Source organism: Loxodonta africana, chromosome X (assembly GCF_030014295.1).
Source record: "Loxodonta africana isolate mLoxAfr1 chromosome X, mLoxAfr1.hap2, whole genome shotgun sequence".
Lineage (NCBI taxonomy): Eukaryota > Metazoa > Chordata > Mammalia > Proboscidea > Elephantidae > Loxodonta > Loxodonta africana.
In genome coordinates this window covers 21,279,856-21,296,778 of record NC_087369.1, presented here as the reverse complement: position 1 = coordinate 21,296,778, position 16,923 = coordinate 21,279,856, and the positions used below count along the sequence as shown (strand labels likewise).

At 43.1% G+C, this 16,923-nt stretch overlaps 1 protein-coding gene across 6 annotated transcripts in view; it reads left to right on the top strand.

Moving 5' to 3' along the window:
- SH3KBP1 (SH3 domain containing kinase binding protein 1) overlaps positions 1–16,923 on the top strand; it is a 383,658-nt gene that overhangs the window by 196,315 nt on the left and 170,420 nt on the right. For 4 of the 6 annotated variants that reach the window (XM_064278074.1, XM_064278072.1, XM_064278073.1 and 1 more), the window contains 2 exons: positions 3,020–3,123; positions 13,816–13,945. In XM_064278074.1, the coding sequence (XP_064134144.1) occupies positions 3,020–3,123; positions 13,816–13,945 (234 nt within the window). Of the gene's footprint in view, positions 1–3,019; positions 3,124–13,815; positions 13,946–14,453; positions 14,511–16,923 lie in introns of all 6 variants that reach the window. The other 2 variants (XM_064278078.1, XM_064278076.1) reach the window with 2 other exon arrangements.

The window sequence follows — 16,923 nt, the reverse complement described above, 5'->3', positions numbered from 1 at the left end:
TGGACACAGGCAACTGAAATAATTCTCCAGCTCCAAACGCTGAACTGGTTTATAGGTTAAGTAGAACTGGCAAAAAAAAAAAAAAAAAAAAATTGAATCAGTGATAGGCAGCAGTCCAGGAGTTTGGGAGTTCCCTGTAACGAGAGAGGCATGGTGAAGACCTAAGGCAGTGTTTCAGGGGGCAGTTAAGTGCAAATAGCAGAGAACTGGGGACAAACTGCAGGTTGAATTGGTTGGTCCAGCTTTGGAGAGAGAGCTCTGAACTCAGGTCAGGCAGACACTGCCACTTACTAACTTTGTGACCTTGGGTAAGTCACTTAGCCTTAGTTTCCTCATTTGTAAGATAGTTGCTCATTTTGGCTCTTTTTCTGTTTAGCTGGTGTGGATGGCAGGATGAGATAGGGTAGTGGATATCAGAAGTGCTTTAGAAGCCACCCTGCGCTATCCCACCGTGAAGGGGAATAACTGTCTTGCTTGGGGCCCAGTTAGGAGACGCTTTCCACCAGCAACCTCTGGGTACTTCCTCTGTGCCCTCTGGAGGGTTGACTTTTCTTGGTGCTGTACGTTGGCAGTGTGCTTTATACGTTTTGATAAATAGCTTTCTTAGAGGCTTTTAAGAAATACTGACTAGGCTGGCAGAGAGAAAGTCATCATGACCGCGTCATTCCTCCTGTTGCAGGGCAGGCTTCATGGACGTGCAAATCTGTTTATTCTGTTCCAGTCCCACAATCTGCTGGGCTAGTCTCTTCTCTAAGAATACATCGCTCTTCCCTTTGCTGTTTGTGCAGTGTTGGGCTAGATGGTACTTTCCACTGAGGGTCTTTGGAAAATAAACACACATAACTCTAAATAAGTTTTTTTTTAAGTCCCTGGGTAGTGCAGTTAACATACTCAGCGGCTCACCAAAAGGTTGGTGGTTCGAGTCCACCCAGAGACAGCACCTTGGAAGAAAGGTCTGGCAATCTGCTTATGAAAAATCAACCGTTGAAAACCCTGTGGAGCATAGCTCTATTCTGACACACATGGGGTCACCATGAGTCGGAATCGGTGGCGACTGGTGGTGGGTGGTCTAAGTTTTTTGGCTTCAGCTAACACTGTATCTTCAGATGTTGTTTTTAAGTCACTTTGGTCAGGACTTCCGTGACTTCTGTGGTTGTGAGTGTTGGCTTTCAGACATTTATGTCATTTTACTTGTTTCATGTTTTTCAGACTTATATCTGTGGAGTTTACTTTCTAACATAACATCTAGCAAATACATACCCTTAAACATTTATAAGGGGTGTCTTGTGGAGGCAGGCAAGTTGCAGGGGGTTGAGAGAGGGGAGCCAAGTTAGTCTTATCATCTAGACTTTCTTTGCTGTAATGAGAAATTTGTTGACTTTATGATGCAAAGGACTTGAACTCTGACTTACAGCCCATCGGAAGCCATGGAGTGGGGAGGGAGCTCTTTGCGCTGGAGTACCACTCTTACTGACTTCCCACCTTAGAAAAGCAAGCTGGGCTGGACCTTCTGTCCCTGCTTGGGCTCGAACTCCTCTGCCTGCTAACGGTGCTGTTAGCACCTGGGAATTGGCCCGAGCATTATGTGTTTATTCTTCTTAAGACGAGACGGCTTGTGATTTTGTACAGAGGGTCGGATGTATTTGTGTAGTCGCCAGAGATATGATTAGATGAGATATCGATTCTGAATTTCTGTTCTCTTCCGTCTGTTCAACTCTGTTCTTCCTTAGAAGTGATGTACAGACAGAGAAAAATGGAACACAGAGATCTAGGCCACTGGCTTTTGAACAACATTGATCAGTGAGCATATTGGGTATAGCAGAGAGCCCTTCCCTTTTGTATGAGGTTAGGCTGTTGGGGGCCTCAATGTCCCCTGTGATCACACCCACAGGGGCTTCCTTTCACAGGCAAAAGATTAAAAAAGAAAAAGAATTCCTGTAGGAAGTATCCAAAAATAATTGAAACATTTCTAAATGCGTTTCTTTTATGTTGTTGATGCCTTTGGTTTTCCAGGCCGTATGGTGGCATGAAGGAACGGCATGAGGCGGTCAGCCATGAGCAACAAACTTCTGAGCAGTGTTGGTCTCATGTCATATCTCCCCATCCACCTCTCTCTGGCTTGGGCCTCCACTGCTGTATGTCTGCATGTCTGCATGTCTGTCTGTCTCTCTCTCTCTCACACGCACACACCACATAAGTGTTCTTTCTTCCCGTGATGCACATCTGTGGTGTGGATGTGCTGCGGATAGTTGCGTCTGGATTTGAACTAGCTGTAAGCCAGGAACTCCCAGTTGGGCCACACTGGGTGAGTGTGATGGTGTCGCCTTGAGTGTCCTCTGGTCGAGTCAGATGTGGTCCTGTCTTTTATCTTGATTAGCCTGGGTTGGTCCTGTGTAAGCAACCAGGGCTGTTAATGGATCCCTTGGGACAGAGGGACAAAGAGTGGATTTGTTGAACCGCTGTGGGACGTTTGAAATGGTACCAAGAGAAGGCTGAAATGGAATTGGCCTTTGCTTATCAGGCCTGAGTTCCAGTATGTTGAAAGGGTGATGATTAGTAATGAGAAGGCCAGGATACATTATCTTTTCCTTTGCACACTGGGGGAAAATTTCCTCTGCCTTGCTAGCATCAGAAGCAGACTGTTCTCTTTTCTCTACCACATCACATCAGCTTTCATTAAAAGTCAGCGGCAGCAACTACAAAGCCCCATCCATAGAAAACCGTTTAAGGCAACATTGTGCTCCAGTGCTTCAGGAGGGGGGTGGTTTGCCTTCTGCACAAATGGATCTGTTTCTCATATTCATGCCTTTCTGACCCAGCAGCTTTTAAAAGACCGAGAAGCATTGCTCTGCTTTCTACTGCCTCTCCCTACAAGACTAGGGCTGCCATGCCTCTAGCCATTTCCCAGAGAGCGTATCTGAGACAAGTCAGCTTAATTTGCCTGCATGCCTAGGAAGCCCCTCTTTAAAATATTATTTGGGAGAAGAGTTGTATCTAAATATTTTGCTTTCCCATCCAGGTGAACGACGGAGGCGCCGATGCCAGGTGGCATTTAGCTACCTGCCTCAGAACGACGATGAGCTTGAACTGAAAGTCGGTGACATCATAGAGGTGGTAGGAGAGGTGAGTGAGCTGGGCAGAAAGTGCAGTCGCCACGCATGGGTGGTCAGAGCCCACCAGCTTCCTCAATCAGGAGGAGCCTGTTGCTGTAGATTCCAAAGCTTTTTGGCCTTGGCCTGTTGGATGTTAGAACTTGAAGAGAGTTTATAGGTCATCTAGTTGAGTCTCCTCTCTGAGAAATTGGGTTCCCAGAGAGGAATGCCTCCAAGCCAGTTGGAGGCAGATGTGGGGTCACTTAAAACCATTGTCTTGCTAACACAGCATACTATGTATCTCTGAAATTCTAACCTGGTGCCACAGATTTTTTTTTCCTATCAAATCACTCTGCTTCAATTGATATTAGACTCTGGATATCCAGAGTGACCCTGCGCCATACCTAGAGTATGGATTCCATTTTCATTCTGGGCAACACCATTGGATTTAGCAGGAAGAAAAAGAACCGACATTTCTTAAGTGTCCTAAAAGGCACAGTATGTGACAGGCATGAGCAGGACTCTTTGCACACAGTAGCTCATTTACTCATCACACCTACTTTAGTTTGTGGATGAAGAAACGGGCTCAAGGGAGCCTGAAGAGGCAGAGCTTATGGCTGAAGCCAGGTCCATCTGACTGGAGACTTTGCTCTTTCCGCTGCACCTCCTTCCCTGGGTTCCCATTGCGTCCTGGATACACAGAGCTAGTCCCCCTGGTGAAATATCCCGCCAGACACTGGGATGGGCTTCTCAGTCTCCACTCCCTTGGGCCTGGGGGATGCTGGGCCTTGGACTTAGAACCTGATCATTGATTGTGATTTAGCATTTGTAGCTGAATATAGAAAGATAATTTTCTGACTGTTTTCATTTCCTGAATATCATTTGACCTTACAGAAGCCCCTGATTTACAAAAAAAGGAACCTAGAGGTCAAGGAGAAGTTCCAGGGAACTATCACATGGGTGAAAGTGGCAAAGCTGATGCTAGAGGCCAAATTTCCTGACTCTCCTGCAAATATAAAGTGAACATGTGTCAAAGCTTTATTTAATTCATTAGTGAGGGACTCTGCAAGATAGTAAGACTGACTCAAAGAGAATTGTGAAAGAGTAAAATATAGTGACTAAAGAAGAAAACACTTAAGATTGCTAGGTTAGACGCAAAACTACTTAGTGTCCTACAGGGCAGTAAAACTAATCTGTGAGGTTATCTTTTCTGGGGGACAGATCTCTATCAGTCAAAATTTATTTGAATCACTTTCAGTTTTCTACCAGTTAACATCGACACTAACAGTTATAAACTATCCCCATAAACAGTATGTCATACAAATATACTTATCCCTAGAGGATCAGTTAATGGGATTAGGGGCAAGGGAAGGACTGCTAGACAATGCCCAACATGGCACTGGATGTGCAGGAACCCCTTTTGCCTATTTCTGAGTTTTGGCTAATTTATATTAATATATCACTTATTCTTTTGCATCCCTGATGCCAAGCAGGGCACTTGGGAGGCATTTTTTGAAAGGTGACTAAGTAAAAAATAAATGGACAACAGAGTAGAACATTGATCCCAATGGTAGAAGGACAAATTTCTTAAGACCAAAACCTGTAAGAAATTCCAGAGAAAAAAATAAACAGATGTCGCTTAAAAAAAAAAAAAAGAATTAAAACTTTGGTATGATTTGAAGCTAGGATAGCTAAATAAGAAATTTTTGCAATAGCTTATGGCAAAAATTATATACGTAACATATTAAAATATATTAGGAAGCCACTGTAATAATAGTAAGTGACAGGTGAATTAGAAACCCTGGTGGGATAGTGGTTAAGTGCTACGGCTGCTAACCAAAGGGTCGGCAGTTTGAATCTGCCAGGTGATCCTTGGAAACTCTACGGGGCAGTTCTTCTCTGTCCTGTAGGGTCGCTATGAGTTGGAATCCACTCGATAGGAATGGGTTTGGGTTTTTTTTTTTGTTTTGATAGGTAAATTTGCCATAAACACAAATCTCACAAAGGGAAATAAAAATCTTAGACATGAGAAAATGTTTCGCCATGCTATCAAAGAAATACAAAAAAAATCCGTTGCCGTTGAGTTGATTTTGACTCATAGTGACCCTGTAGGACAGGGTAGAACTGCTTCATACGGTTTCCAAGGAGCGCTTGGTGGATTCCAACTGCCAGCCTTTTGGTTAGCAGCCGTAGCTCTTAGCCACTGCGCCACCAGGATTTCCAAGAAATACAAAACAAGACAATAATGGGTTAAGTGCTACGGCTGCTAACCAAAAGGTAGGCAGTTCAAATCTGCCAGGCGCTCCTTGGAAACTCCATGGAACAGCTCTACTCTGTCATAGGGTCGCCATGAGTCAGGATCGACTTGACGGCACTGGGTGGTTTTTTTTTTAAGAAAACATTTAGTGGTAAGAATGTTGACAAATTTTAAGAAAAACTGGTGACTTTGTATATCTGTATGATTGTCATATAAAACCATGTAGTAAGATGCGTCAAAAAAAAAAAAAGCTATAAATATCTAAATAACACACTTTGACCCAGTATTCACATTCCTAGGAATTGATCTACAGAGATGGTAAACAAAAAGGAACTGTAATATAAAAATTTGTGTATTGGAATTTGATAATCCAAAGAGCTCAAGCTGTTTTATAATTACCCATTGCTGTCAAGTCGATTCTGACTCATAGCGACCCTATAGGACAGAGTAGAACTGCACCATAGGGTTTCCAAGGAGCAGCTGGTGGATTCAAACTGCTGATCTTTTGGTTAGCAGCCAAGCTCTGAACCACTGCACCACCAGGGTTCAGTTCTATTATTATCCCTCTAGATAACTTTGGAGTAAACGCTTCTGATTTTCTAATGTGGAGAGATGATAAAAACATGCCTTTTAAGGAGAGGGAAGCCATGTTTAGGAGTAAAAGCGATTAGATTGAAACCACCAGAATACAAACCACCAGTATACAACCAGATATAACTACCATATTTGCAAGTTTAAGTGTATTTATAATAGATTTGCATAGCTATGGGATTTATCAAATATTTGAGTGCTTACTCTATGAAAGAAACTGTGTTTATGGAGATTCAAAAAAGATATATTGGACACAATCTTGGCCTTGAAATATGCTCGGTCTAGTTAGGGAGGATAAGATACACATAGCTATGAAGAGAACTAAAAACCCCAAGATGTTATTAGAGTAAAAAAACCCAGTAAGTTGGAGAGACATTTTAGAACAGCAGTGCTCATTGAGGGTAAAGAAGATGCTTCCTTGATTAGGCGAACTTACAACTGGACATGTGAAAGGTGGACAGTATTTGAGTTAATTTGTCAATAAGCACGTGTTGTATTGTACAAGACACTGAGCTAGGCTGGAGGAAGGAGGACAGAGGTTAGTACAGCTTGGCTTTGCAGCGGGAGGTGATCTGTGACAGTTTGGGGGCAGATGTAGAGTGTATAGGGTCACTATGAATCGGAATCGACTCGACGGCAATGGGTTATGGGTAGAGTGTATGAAGCAGGAGCTGGTGGATGCAGTGAAATGGGGCTGAGGTGAAAGTTTATGATGCTGCCTGCACTGAACTTTAAAAAGGAACACCTCGTTCAAGACCCAAATATATTCTGCTTTGAATTTTTTGTTGATGCCATATATTTTCATTAATAGAAGGCATGCCGAATCAAGGAACATTTCTGAAATTTTATTATGAAATATGGATTTTGATGCATATTATGTGGGGTGCATGTATCCCTCTGAACTCTAGGGTACAGTTATGCGGGATGCACTTGCCACTCTGGACTCTGGGAGGTAGAGGTATATGGGACTCATGTCCCTCTGGACTTTCCATTGCCATCTGGATCCCTTGACAGGTACATAGAGTGAATGTCTCCTGCAAAGGCTGTATTCGTGTGAACATGGAATCATCGCAAGAAATGTAGCTTCCCAATAACGTGAAGGAACCCAGAACTATACTTACAAGGGTTATCTTGCTGTACGAAAGCCAAAAGAGACAAAAGTTTTGCACAATCACACCTCCAGGATGCACCACCTAATAATACCCACCCACTGTTGTACAGTCGATCCTGACTCATAGTGACCCTATAGGACCTAGTAGAACTGCCCATGGGGTTTCCAAGGCTGTAATCTCTACGGAAGCAGACTGCCATATCTTTCTCCCTTGGAGCAGCTGCTGGGTTTGAACTGCTGACCTTTTAGTTAGCAGCCGAGTGCTTTAACTACTGTGCCACCAGGGCTCTTTCGACCGAATACAGTACCCTGTAAAAAACAGTAATTCATGGCATATGCCCATTTCTCCGCTTCAAAGAGTCGGACAGGTCCCTGCCTACCGCTAGCACGTACTGTCAGTGAGAAAGCAGCTTTCCAGTAAACCCGAGAGGCGGAAAATGTAGGTGAGTACAATATGTCTCTCTGGTCACGAAAGGGTTAAAGGTTCCTTTCATATTATAAGAGGTTTTCTAAGGTTAACATATCTCTATAGACAGCATTCTCACTTGGCGTCTTAGCCATCTAGTGCTGCTATAACGGAAATACCACAAGTGGATGGCTTTAACAAAGAGAAATAGATTTCCCCGTGGTAAGTAGGCTAAAAGTCCAACTTCAAGGCGTCAGCTCCAGGGGAAGCCTTTCTCTTCTGTCAGCTCTGGAAGAATGTCCTTGTCCTCAATCTTTCCATGGTCGAGGAGCTTCTCAGGTGCAGGGACCCCATGTCTAAAGGATGCACTCTGCTCCTGGTGCTGATTTCTTGGTAGTATGAGGTCGCCCTACTCTCTGCTTGCTTTCTTACCTTTCATCCCCTGAGAGATAAAGGGTGGTCCAGGCCACACCCCAGGGAAACTCCCTTTACCTTGGATCAGGGAGGTGACCTGGGTGAGGCTGGTGTTAGAATCCCACCCTAATCCTGTCAACATAAAATTACAATCACCACATGGAGGACAAGCACACAATACTGGGAATCATGGCCTAACCAAGTTGATACACACATTTTTGGGGGGACATAATTCAATCTATGACACCTGGGAATAGTGATAGGGCAAAACTTCAGGATCTTGAGTCCTCAGAAAAGTTATCTTGCTGACTTGATTTACTGTTAGTTCACATTTTAAAGTTGAAATGATAGTAAGGTCTTAGCATTGGGTCATATGGAAATTTGGGGACCTGTACACTAGCCCGTAGTTGTTTTTAAGGAGAGGAATGATCACGGCACAGCATTGCTAAAGATTGGATGCCTAGAAAAGTCCAACAGAAACCCATTACACCACGATGAAATCATGGATGTTGGTGTTCTGTACCATTGGGCATAGTTTGCCTCAGTCTTGAATAGAAATGTTTTCTTAAATTATTTCCTTTTGAATTACCCTACAGATTCCTCCTTTCAGGGACCCATCTCATGTGGAATAGGTTCATTTTTGGAAGAACAAGGGAAGGGAATAAAAATAACTTCCCTGTACGTATGGAATGTTCTGGCCCTGCTAGAAAGAGACAGTCATACAATGAACTACACAGGAATTGGGGAAAAATATTGGCCCAGGCACTAAAGACCCAGATAATACTTGTTTATATTTGGCAGAAGCAGCTTCCCTTATCCTAAAATCAGCAGTGATGATTATTTAAAGCAACTAAAATGGAGAATAATGTAGGTGTTTGTACCTTCAGGAATTAGCCCCTTAAAATATGTATGTGTTTTTTTGCTAATTCCACTGATAGAAAAAGATAGTTTCCAAAACCAATTTGTGTTTTTGTAACAATATCTAAAAACTAAAATCATGTCTTAGCACAAAAGCTTATCTACAACATAATTCCATTTGTGTGGAATCCCTGGGTGGTGCAAACAGTTAAGCATTCAACTATTAGCCAAAAAGTTGGTGATCCGAACCCACCCAGTGGCGCCTTGGAAGACAAAGTCCTGGTGATCTGCTCCCGAAAAGTCACAGCCTTGAAAACCCTTTGGGGCAGTTCTGTTCTGCACACATGGCATCGCCATGAGTTGGTATTGACTCAACGGCACCTAACAACAACACAGGTAAAAAAAAAAAGAAGTTTTAGAAAAGGAAAGCTAATCAAAAAATAGACATCAGATTAGTGAATGTTTGCTAGGGATTGACTAGGAAAGGGTATAAGGGAAATTACTGGAGTGATGGAAATGTTGTATGTGTTGATAAAGGTGTGAATTACATGGGTATGTATGCATTTGTCAAAATGGATCAGCCTGTATGGTTAAGAACTGCGTTTATGTGAATTATGCTTTAATTAAAAAAAAAAAAAAACCTAGTATTGTTCTAGTGTTTTAAAATTTCAAAACACCTTCCCGAACGTATTACAGACAGCAGAAAGGACTGGTATTGAGATTCTCATGTAATTATTTTGAAATAAATTTTGAGGACAATTTTAGTAATGTTAAAGGTCTAGGCCTTTCCTTCAAGTTTGATTTGTCCTGTTTACTTTATGGAAAAAATGGTAAAACAGCTCTTGGACCAGTGAGGCTGAATTCATTCGCCTGTGTGCATCTCCCTCCCCTATCCTCCCCCCCACCACACTCTTCTTGTGTGCCTCTGACTGGGGTTTGGGTAACACAGGGTTAATTGGATTACAAAAACTATGTTGTTGTTAGGTGCTGTGGAGTTGGTTCCAACTCATAGCAACTCTACATACAACAGAACAAAACACTGCCCGGTCCTACACCACCCTCACAATCGTTGTTATGCTTGAGCCCATTGTTGCAGCCACTGTGTCAATCCATCTTGCTCAGGATCTTCCTCTTTTTCGCTGACCCTCTACCAAGCGTGATGTCCTTCTCCAGGGACTGATCCCTGCTGATGACAACTATAATAATAATAAAAAAAAAAACTATAGCAGCCATTAAATAGACTTTTCCGGCTTGCTACTGGTAGCCCGAGGCAGACTTTAGACTTGGTAAATGCGCTGTTCCTCTTCTCAGTACAGTTGACATGTACAGCTTCACCAGTGATGAACTGGAACCCTTCTGAACAACTAGGCACTCATGCATGGGCATAGTCACCTCTTCATCCACAGACATCACCTTAGGTGCCTTATAAATGTAGATAGTGTACTAGATTGTGGTGGCGAGGGTATTGAAATTCATCCCCAACTTCCAACATGGGTAAAATATGGAAACCACCTCCTTGGGTCCTGAGCCCACTTGGATGCTATTGATCCTGAAAACATGGAAATTGCTGGACACTTGGAGACTCAAACTATTTAAGTGATTTACTCTTTCTTTTTTTTTTCCAAATACTACTAGGTGTAAGCTGCCCTGTTCCCAGCTCTCTGCCAAAGGTGGGGTTCTCTGCTAGGGAGCAGCTGTGGGCTTCAGAGCTGGCTGGGTTGGTCATGGAGAGATACAGGTCAGGTTTGTTCTCAGCGGAGAGCCAAGGCCTGGAGAAAACTGTTTATGAGTGTACAAGGGGTAGGGGGACAAAGGTGGGAGTCTGACTCCTGTTATTACTTTCCTTGGGGCAGAAATTGTCAGCCCTTGGTGATATCTGTATCTCTACTTTTTTAGAGAGACATGTTTCTCTCTCTCTTTAAATAGAGAAACATAAAAGTAAGTTTGATTTGCAAGTGGGGGATGTAAGGCTCTTGTATGTCCATCTTTTTTGTTGCAAAAGCTTCTCAAGGGAAGGGGTCTTTATCTGTTCTGTACACTAGTAAATTTATCCCAAGATCCTCAGGAAGTGCCCACCACAGAGTATGTGCTCATTACGTATTGGGGGATTGAATGACTCCATGGCCCCTCTCTGGGAGGGGCACACAGACCCAGGTGGGGCTGTACCTCATTGAGAATAGCCAGTATAGTCAGAATCCCTTGATCCCTTCATCTTCTCGGAGGAAGGAAAAATCCTTTTGCAGGGGGGAATCATAGGCCCCTGTGAAGGATTTTCCCCCAGTGATTTCTCTATCATTCGTTCATCCATTCATTCATTCAATGTGGGAAGCCATGTGCTTTACTCCTAGAATAAATGAATGTAATCACTATGGCCTTCACTGTCTTCATCTTATGGTGGGTGGTATAGTCCAGTTTAATCTTTGTCTGCAGAGTTGGCTTTGGGAATGGTTTTAGTTCTGGGTTAACAGAGAGTCCAGAGGCCATGTCTTCACGGGTTCCCCCAGTCTCAGTCAGACCATTAAGTCTGGCCTTTTTATGTGAATTTGAGTTCTGCATCCCTCTTTTCTCCTGCTCCGTCAGGGAGTCTCTGTTGTGCTCCCTGTCTGGGTGGTCATTGGTGGTAGCTGGGCACAATCTAGTTCTTCTGGTCTCAGGCTGATGGAGTCTCTGGTTTATGTGGCCCTTTCTGTCTCTTGGGCTAATATTTTCCTTTTGTCTTTGGTGTTCCTCATTCTCCTTTGCTCCAGGTGGGTTGGGACCAATTGATGCATCTCAGATGGCCGCTTGCTAGCTTTTAAGACCCCAGATACCACTCACCCAAATGAGATGCAGAGCATTTTCTTAATAACCTTTGTTATGCCAATTGCCCTAGATGTCCCCAGACCCCCCGCCCCTGCTACTCTGTCCCTTGAAGTGTTTGATCGTATTCAGGAAACTTCTTAGCTTTTGGTTTAGTCCAGTTGTGCTGACCTTCCCTGTATTGTATATTGTCCTTCCCTTCACCTAAGGTAATTCTTGTCTACTATCTAGTTTTTTATTTTTATTTAGTTAGTGAATAAAGGGGTGATTTTTTTTTTACCCTTCTCTCTCCCATCCTAGCCAAGTGGTCACTTAAGGCCAGCTCATACCTCAAAGGGCCGCATGTCCACGTCTGCCTTGTCCATTCTTGCTGCTCCCCCAATCTAACCTTCACTTACCTACCCAGATGACTTAATTTCACTGCCCTCCCTGCTTCCCTGCACCCCATTTTGGTTCATCCCAGGGTAATCTCGAGCCCTTTAATTGGTTTGTTTTTGAAATTCAGAATCCCAGTTCCCTCTTATTAATGGATTTTATTTTTTATTGTAATATTTTATTGTGTTTTTGGTGAAAGTTTACACAGCAAATTAGTTTCCTGTTTTAAAATTTCTGTACATATTGTTCAGTGACATGGATTACATTTTCCACAATGTGTCTACATTTTCATTATTCCCGTTCTGATTGTTTTGTTACCATTAATCTAGCTTCCCCGCCCCCCCCCCCACCTTCTCATCTTTGCTTTAGGGTGAATGTTGACCATTTGGTCTCATATAGATGATTTTTTTTAAAGGAGCACAGTACTCATGGGTGATTTTGTTTATTTTACAACCAATATGTTATGTAGCTGAAAGGTGACCTCCTGGTGTGGTTTCAGTATAAAGTTTAAAGTGTATCTTGGGTGACAGTCTTGGGGATTCCTCTAGTCTCTACGAGTCCAGTAAGTCTGGCCTTTTTTAAGAATTTGAATTTTGTTCTACATTTTTCTCCCATCCTATCCAGGACTGTCTGTTGTGTCCCCTGGTCAGAATGGTCTGTAGTGATAGCTGGGCACCATCTAGTTCTTTTAGTCTCAGGATAGATGAGGACATGGTTTATGTAGACTGTTAGTGATGTAGAATAGTTTCATCTTTGAGTCTTTGGTTTCCTTTTTTCTCTTTTGTTCCGACAAGTAGAGACCAATAGTTGTGTCTTAGATGGCCACTCACAAGCTTTTAAGACCCCAGACAATACTTACCAAACTAGGATGTAGAACATAAAGTTTGTGAACTATGTTTTGTCAGTTGACCGAGTTGTCCCTCATAAGCCTTCAAATCCAGTAAACCACTTCCACAAGGTGTGTAGTTATGTCTCGGAAGTATCCATAACTGTGCCCCCATTTGTTTTTTGCCTTGTTGTCAGTTGCACTTGAGTCATTTCAACTCGTGGTGACCCCGTGTGTGCAGAGTAGAACTGCTCTATAAAAAAAAAAAAAAATTTTTTTTTTTCTCTATAGATAGGGTTTTTAAGACTGTGACCTTTTAGAAGTAGACTGCCAAGCCTGTCTTCCAAGGTGCCACTGGGTAGGTTCGACTAGAACACTTTGGAAACCTTCAAGGAGTCCTTTTGCCTTCTTATTGAGGTCTTGACTTCTTAAACCAGGGATTCTTCACTGTTTTTGTTAGCCTGGCTAATTAGTTTTGACAGTCTGGTGAAGCCATTCTCAGTTTTTAAATATTTTTAAATGCATAAAATAAAACACATAGGATTACAAAGGAAACCGTTTATACTGAAGTAACCATCAAACCATTTTAACAGGAAATTTTGATATAGTAATCTGTGTGCTTCTTTATTAATACATCAAATACCAGAATCTCCTAGCAGGTGTAATAACTATGAGTGTCTCAAATAGTGATAAATGTAAATGATATTTTGAGATACCTACAACCTCTCTAATGTGCTGCAAAAATATCGGTGATTTGTTTAGTGAGCAGTCACAGGTACCCTAATGTTACTGTGGTTTGTTACCTGTGTTCATAATTGAAGGAAATGCTAAATTCCAATTGGAAGTTAGTGAAAATAAAGCTTTTTCCATTTGAGTTTATGGATCCCGGGTTAATGTCCCCTACCTTAGCCTGATTCTCAAACTCCAGGGTTTGCTTTCCACGTTCTCTGTCAACTTTTAAGTTTTGGGGCCTTCAGCATTCCCTGTATGGGTTCTGTACTCTGCAACATAGAGGTGAACAAAACTGGAAACCACCATGTCTAACCACATCCCTGCATCTCTTTGCTTCTGTTTGCATCTGTGCAGGTAGAGGAAGGATGGTGGGAAGGTGTTCTCAATGGAAAGACTGGAATGTTCCCTTCCAACTTCATCAAGGAGCTGTCAGGAGAGTCAGACGACCTCGGTGTTTCCCAGGATGAACAGCTCTCCAAGTCAAGTAAGAAATCTCACCCCTCAGAGCAGGAAAGGGGATGGGGAGGCCTCCCTTATCTTCCACATCCTGTGCTGAGAGGCTGTGACAAAAGCTCAGGAGGGTTTTCTTGATTATGCTGCCTTAGCCCACTGTTTGCTAAGCCGCAAACTGATCACATTCTCTGGTTAGGTGATTGTCAGCCTTCATGCCATGCTAATACTGTCTCCTGGGTGCCCCAGGTTGGTGTGCCTCCACAGACTTCTAAAATGTCATTCCATGTAAGTTGGCAATTATTTTTAGAATCAGCCAAATGAGATTGTCAGTATTTGTCCGCATCCCTTGAGGAACTTGGAGAAGAATATAGCATGCCGATAAATAAATAAAGCCCTTGGTAGTGAGAAATTCTATGGCTAAGAGGAGTGCATGTGATTCCCATGGAAGTATGACAAGACAGCGGAGAGTCCAGGCCTCACCTAGGTGAGCATGTGTATTCTGAGATGGTGAGAACGAACTTCAGGTCTTCTTTCTCCAGGGCCTGAATGTCTCCCTCCAGCTTCTCTGCTGCCCTTTCCAGCACATGGAGCAAAAGGTCAGGACCGGGAAGCTTTGTTCTCCCAGTCGCTAACCCGACTTCCTCTGTGGGTGTCTGTGCATCTCTTGTGCTGTGTTGAGCAAAGGTTGTGGGTGTGAATGTTGTAAAAGGCTTGACTGTGTCCTCATAGTGCAGCACTACCTGTGGTCGAAGACTTCTACTTCTAATAAGAGAATGGCTCAGTCTGCCAAAATAATTCTCAAACTCCTTTATTTTCCACTTGGAAAATCTAACTTGAGTGATGTTCTTACGTTATTCTGTGTCTATTTTATTTGGCCAATAGCATGATTGGACAAATTCTCGATTTGGAGGCAAAGCCATTTCCAGAGACATGCTCAACCGACTTCCTTCACTTGGTGTCTCAGCAGCTCTGGAATATGCAACCAGCCATATGTAGAAATGGCAGTGCTTCAGAAACACCCCGTCCCCTGCACTACCAAAGCCTGGGGCCCCCAGCCCCATTCCATCCTAGGTTCTATGGTAGGAAGGACATCAGGGGATGTGGGGACAATTAAGGTGTCTTGGAGCTCCTGCTGCCCTCTCTGGCTAAGGCGGGGGAATTCTCTGCTACCACAGGCAAGTTAATGAGGGGAGAAGGTGTCCTTGATCCCACTTTATTGGGAGTTCATATAGCTCCAGAATTCCACGTTAGAATTCTAACTGCCTTGGTGTCTCCTTTTGTGCACTGAAATAGTATTGTACATAGTAATTAGGTCTGACAGTAAAAATACTATACCTCAGAGACCTTGTGGATTGAATGGGCTTTCTTGGAGGGAGGACCGAATCGGGTCATTATAACATTATTTCCATGGGGGAATGCATTGCAAGTTCCAATAACAGTAATGTATATAAACCATCTGGCCCATAGAAGGCCCTCAATAAATGGTTGTTCTCATTGTTAATAGTGACAAATCCTTGGGACTTACCAGTTAGTAAGTAGAGGCTGCTTGCACATTGATCGAGCCCACGTTCACTGAAGCAGTGTGTCTGCATTTGGAAATTACTTTGGGATTCTTCTACTGATAGAGAAGGAGATTTGGGGAGAGGGTATTGGATAACTTCCTGGGGAAAGCTTTGACCCCTTGGTATCCTGCCATCCCAGCTATGCACTTAAGAACTGGATGGCCAGAGAAGTGATGACTGTACTTTTGAAACTATTAAAAAATCTATCTCCTCTCACTCCAACTCAATAATATGGACATTGGACCTTGCCTGTCTCCTCAGCTCAAAGCATACGGTGCTGGAATTCCTGGAGCGGGAGGAGTAGAGGGCTGAGTAGGGTGGTATCCACAGCCACTTAACTTTTGTTCACCTGCTCGGAAGGGGCTGTTTCTGCTTGTAGAGATTGCCCCCACCCCCCAATACTTACTCAATAAAAGCCCATTTCAGGACCAGGAGAGCCCAATAGTCATAGGGCAGCCAAGCTTAGTTACAAGGAATCTGTCCGTTGTTGAGAGGAGTTTTGAGGTCCTTGGAGAGACATGGTCTCCTAATAAAAATGAATGTTTCTGGTAAGAACCACATGGCTTTTGTAATCTTCCTGTATGTATAGGTAAGGGGAAGAGGGCATATCTTATCCATCTCTCCATCTGTCTATATCTATCCATCCATCCATCTTTCTCTCCTTCTTTTCGTTCATTCTTCATTCAAGGTTTATTGAGCCCCTGTTTTTACTAAGGTACTGTACAAAGCAGTAAAGATACGCAGAGACAGATCAGATAGGGTTGCTACTTTCAGTAAGCTCACATTGCAGAAAGGGGGCGCACAAGTCAACAGAAGTTGAGGAAGGTGCTCCAGGTGCTCTGCTACCCAGGGTCTGAGGGAACAGTGGGCTACAAAGGCAGAGAGGCCAGTCCCATTGGGATATGAGGGTGGCGGTGGTCACAAAGGGCTTCAGGGAAGAGCAGATATGGTAGTAATGTCCCTGAACCCTGGTGGCGTAGTGGTTAAGAGCTACAGCTGCTAACCAAAAGGTCCGCAGTTTGAATCCACCAGCCGCTCCTTGCAAACTCTGTGGGGCAGTCCTATTCTGTCCTATAGGGTCTCTCTGAGTTGGAACCGACCCTATGGCAATAGGTTTGGTTTTTTGGTTTTTGTTCTAGCTTGATAAATTGAAATAATCCCCAGAAAGAGAGAGAAATAGCATCCATCAGTGTTTGGACAGGTTTTTCAGTAGCCATTTATCATTCTGAATTTGCTTCAGCATGCAACTATGGTGAAATTTTTATAATCAGCTCAGATCACATGCAGAAATTATGTATACTGGTAATATTTGTGTAAGTGGACCCTTTGGTTTTAGAGTGGATCTGCTTATTCCCTACCCCTAGAGAATGGTTTTACTACTTTTGATGAGATTTAATCTTTTTAAATGTTTCATTTTGAAATAATTATAATATGGATTCACAGGAAG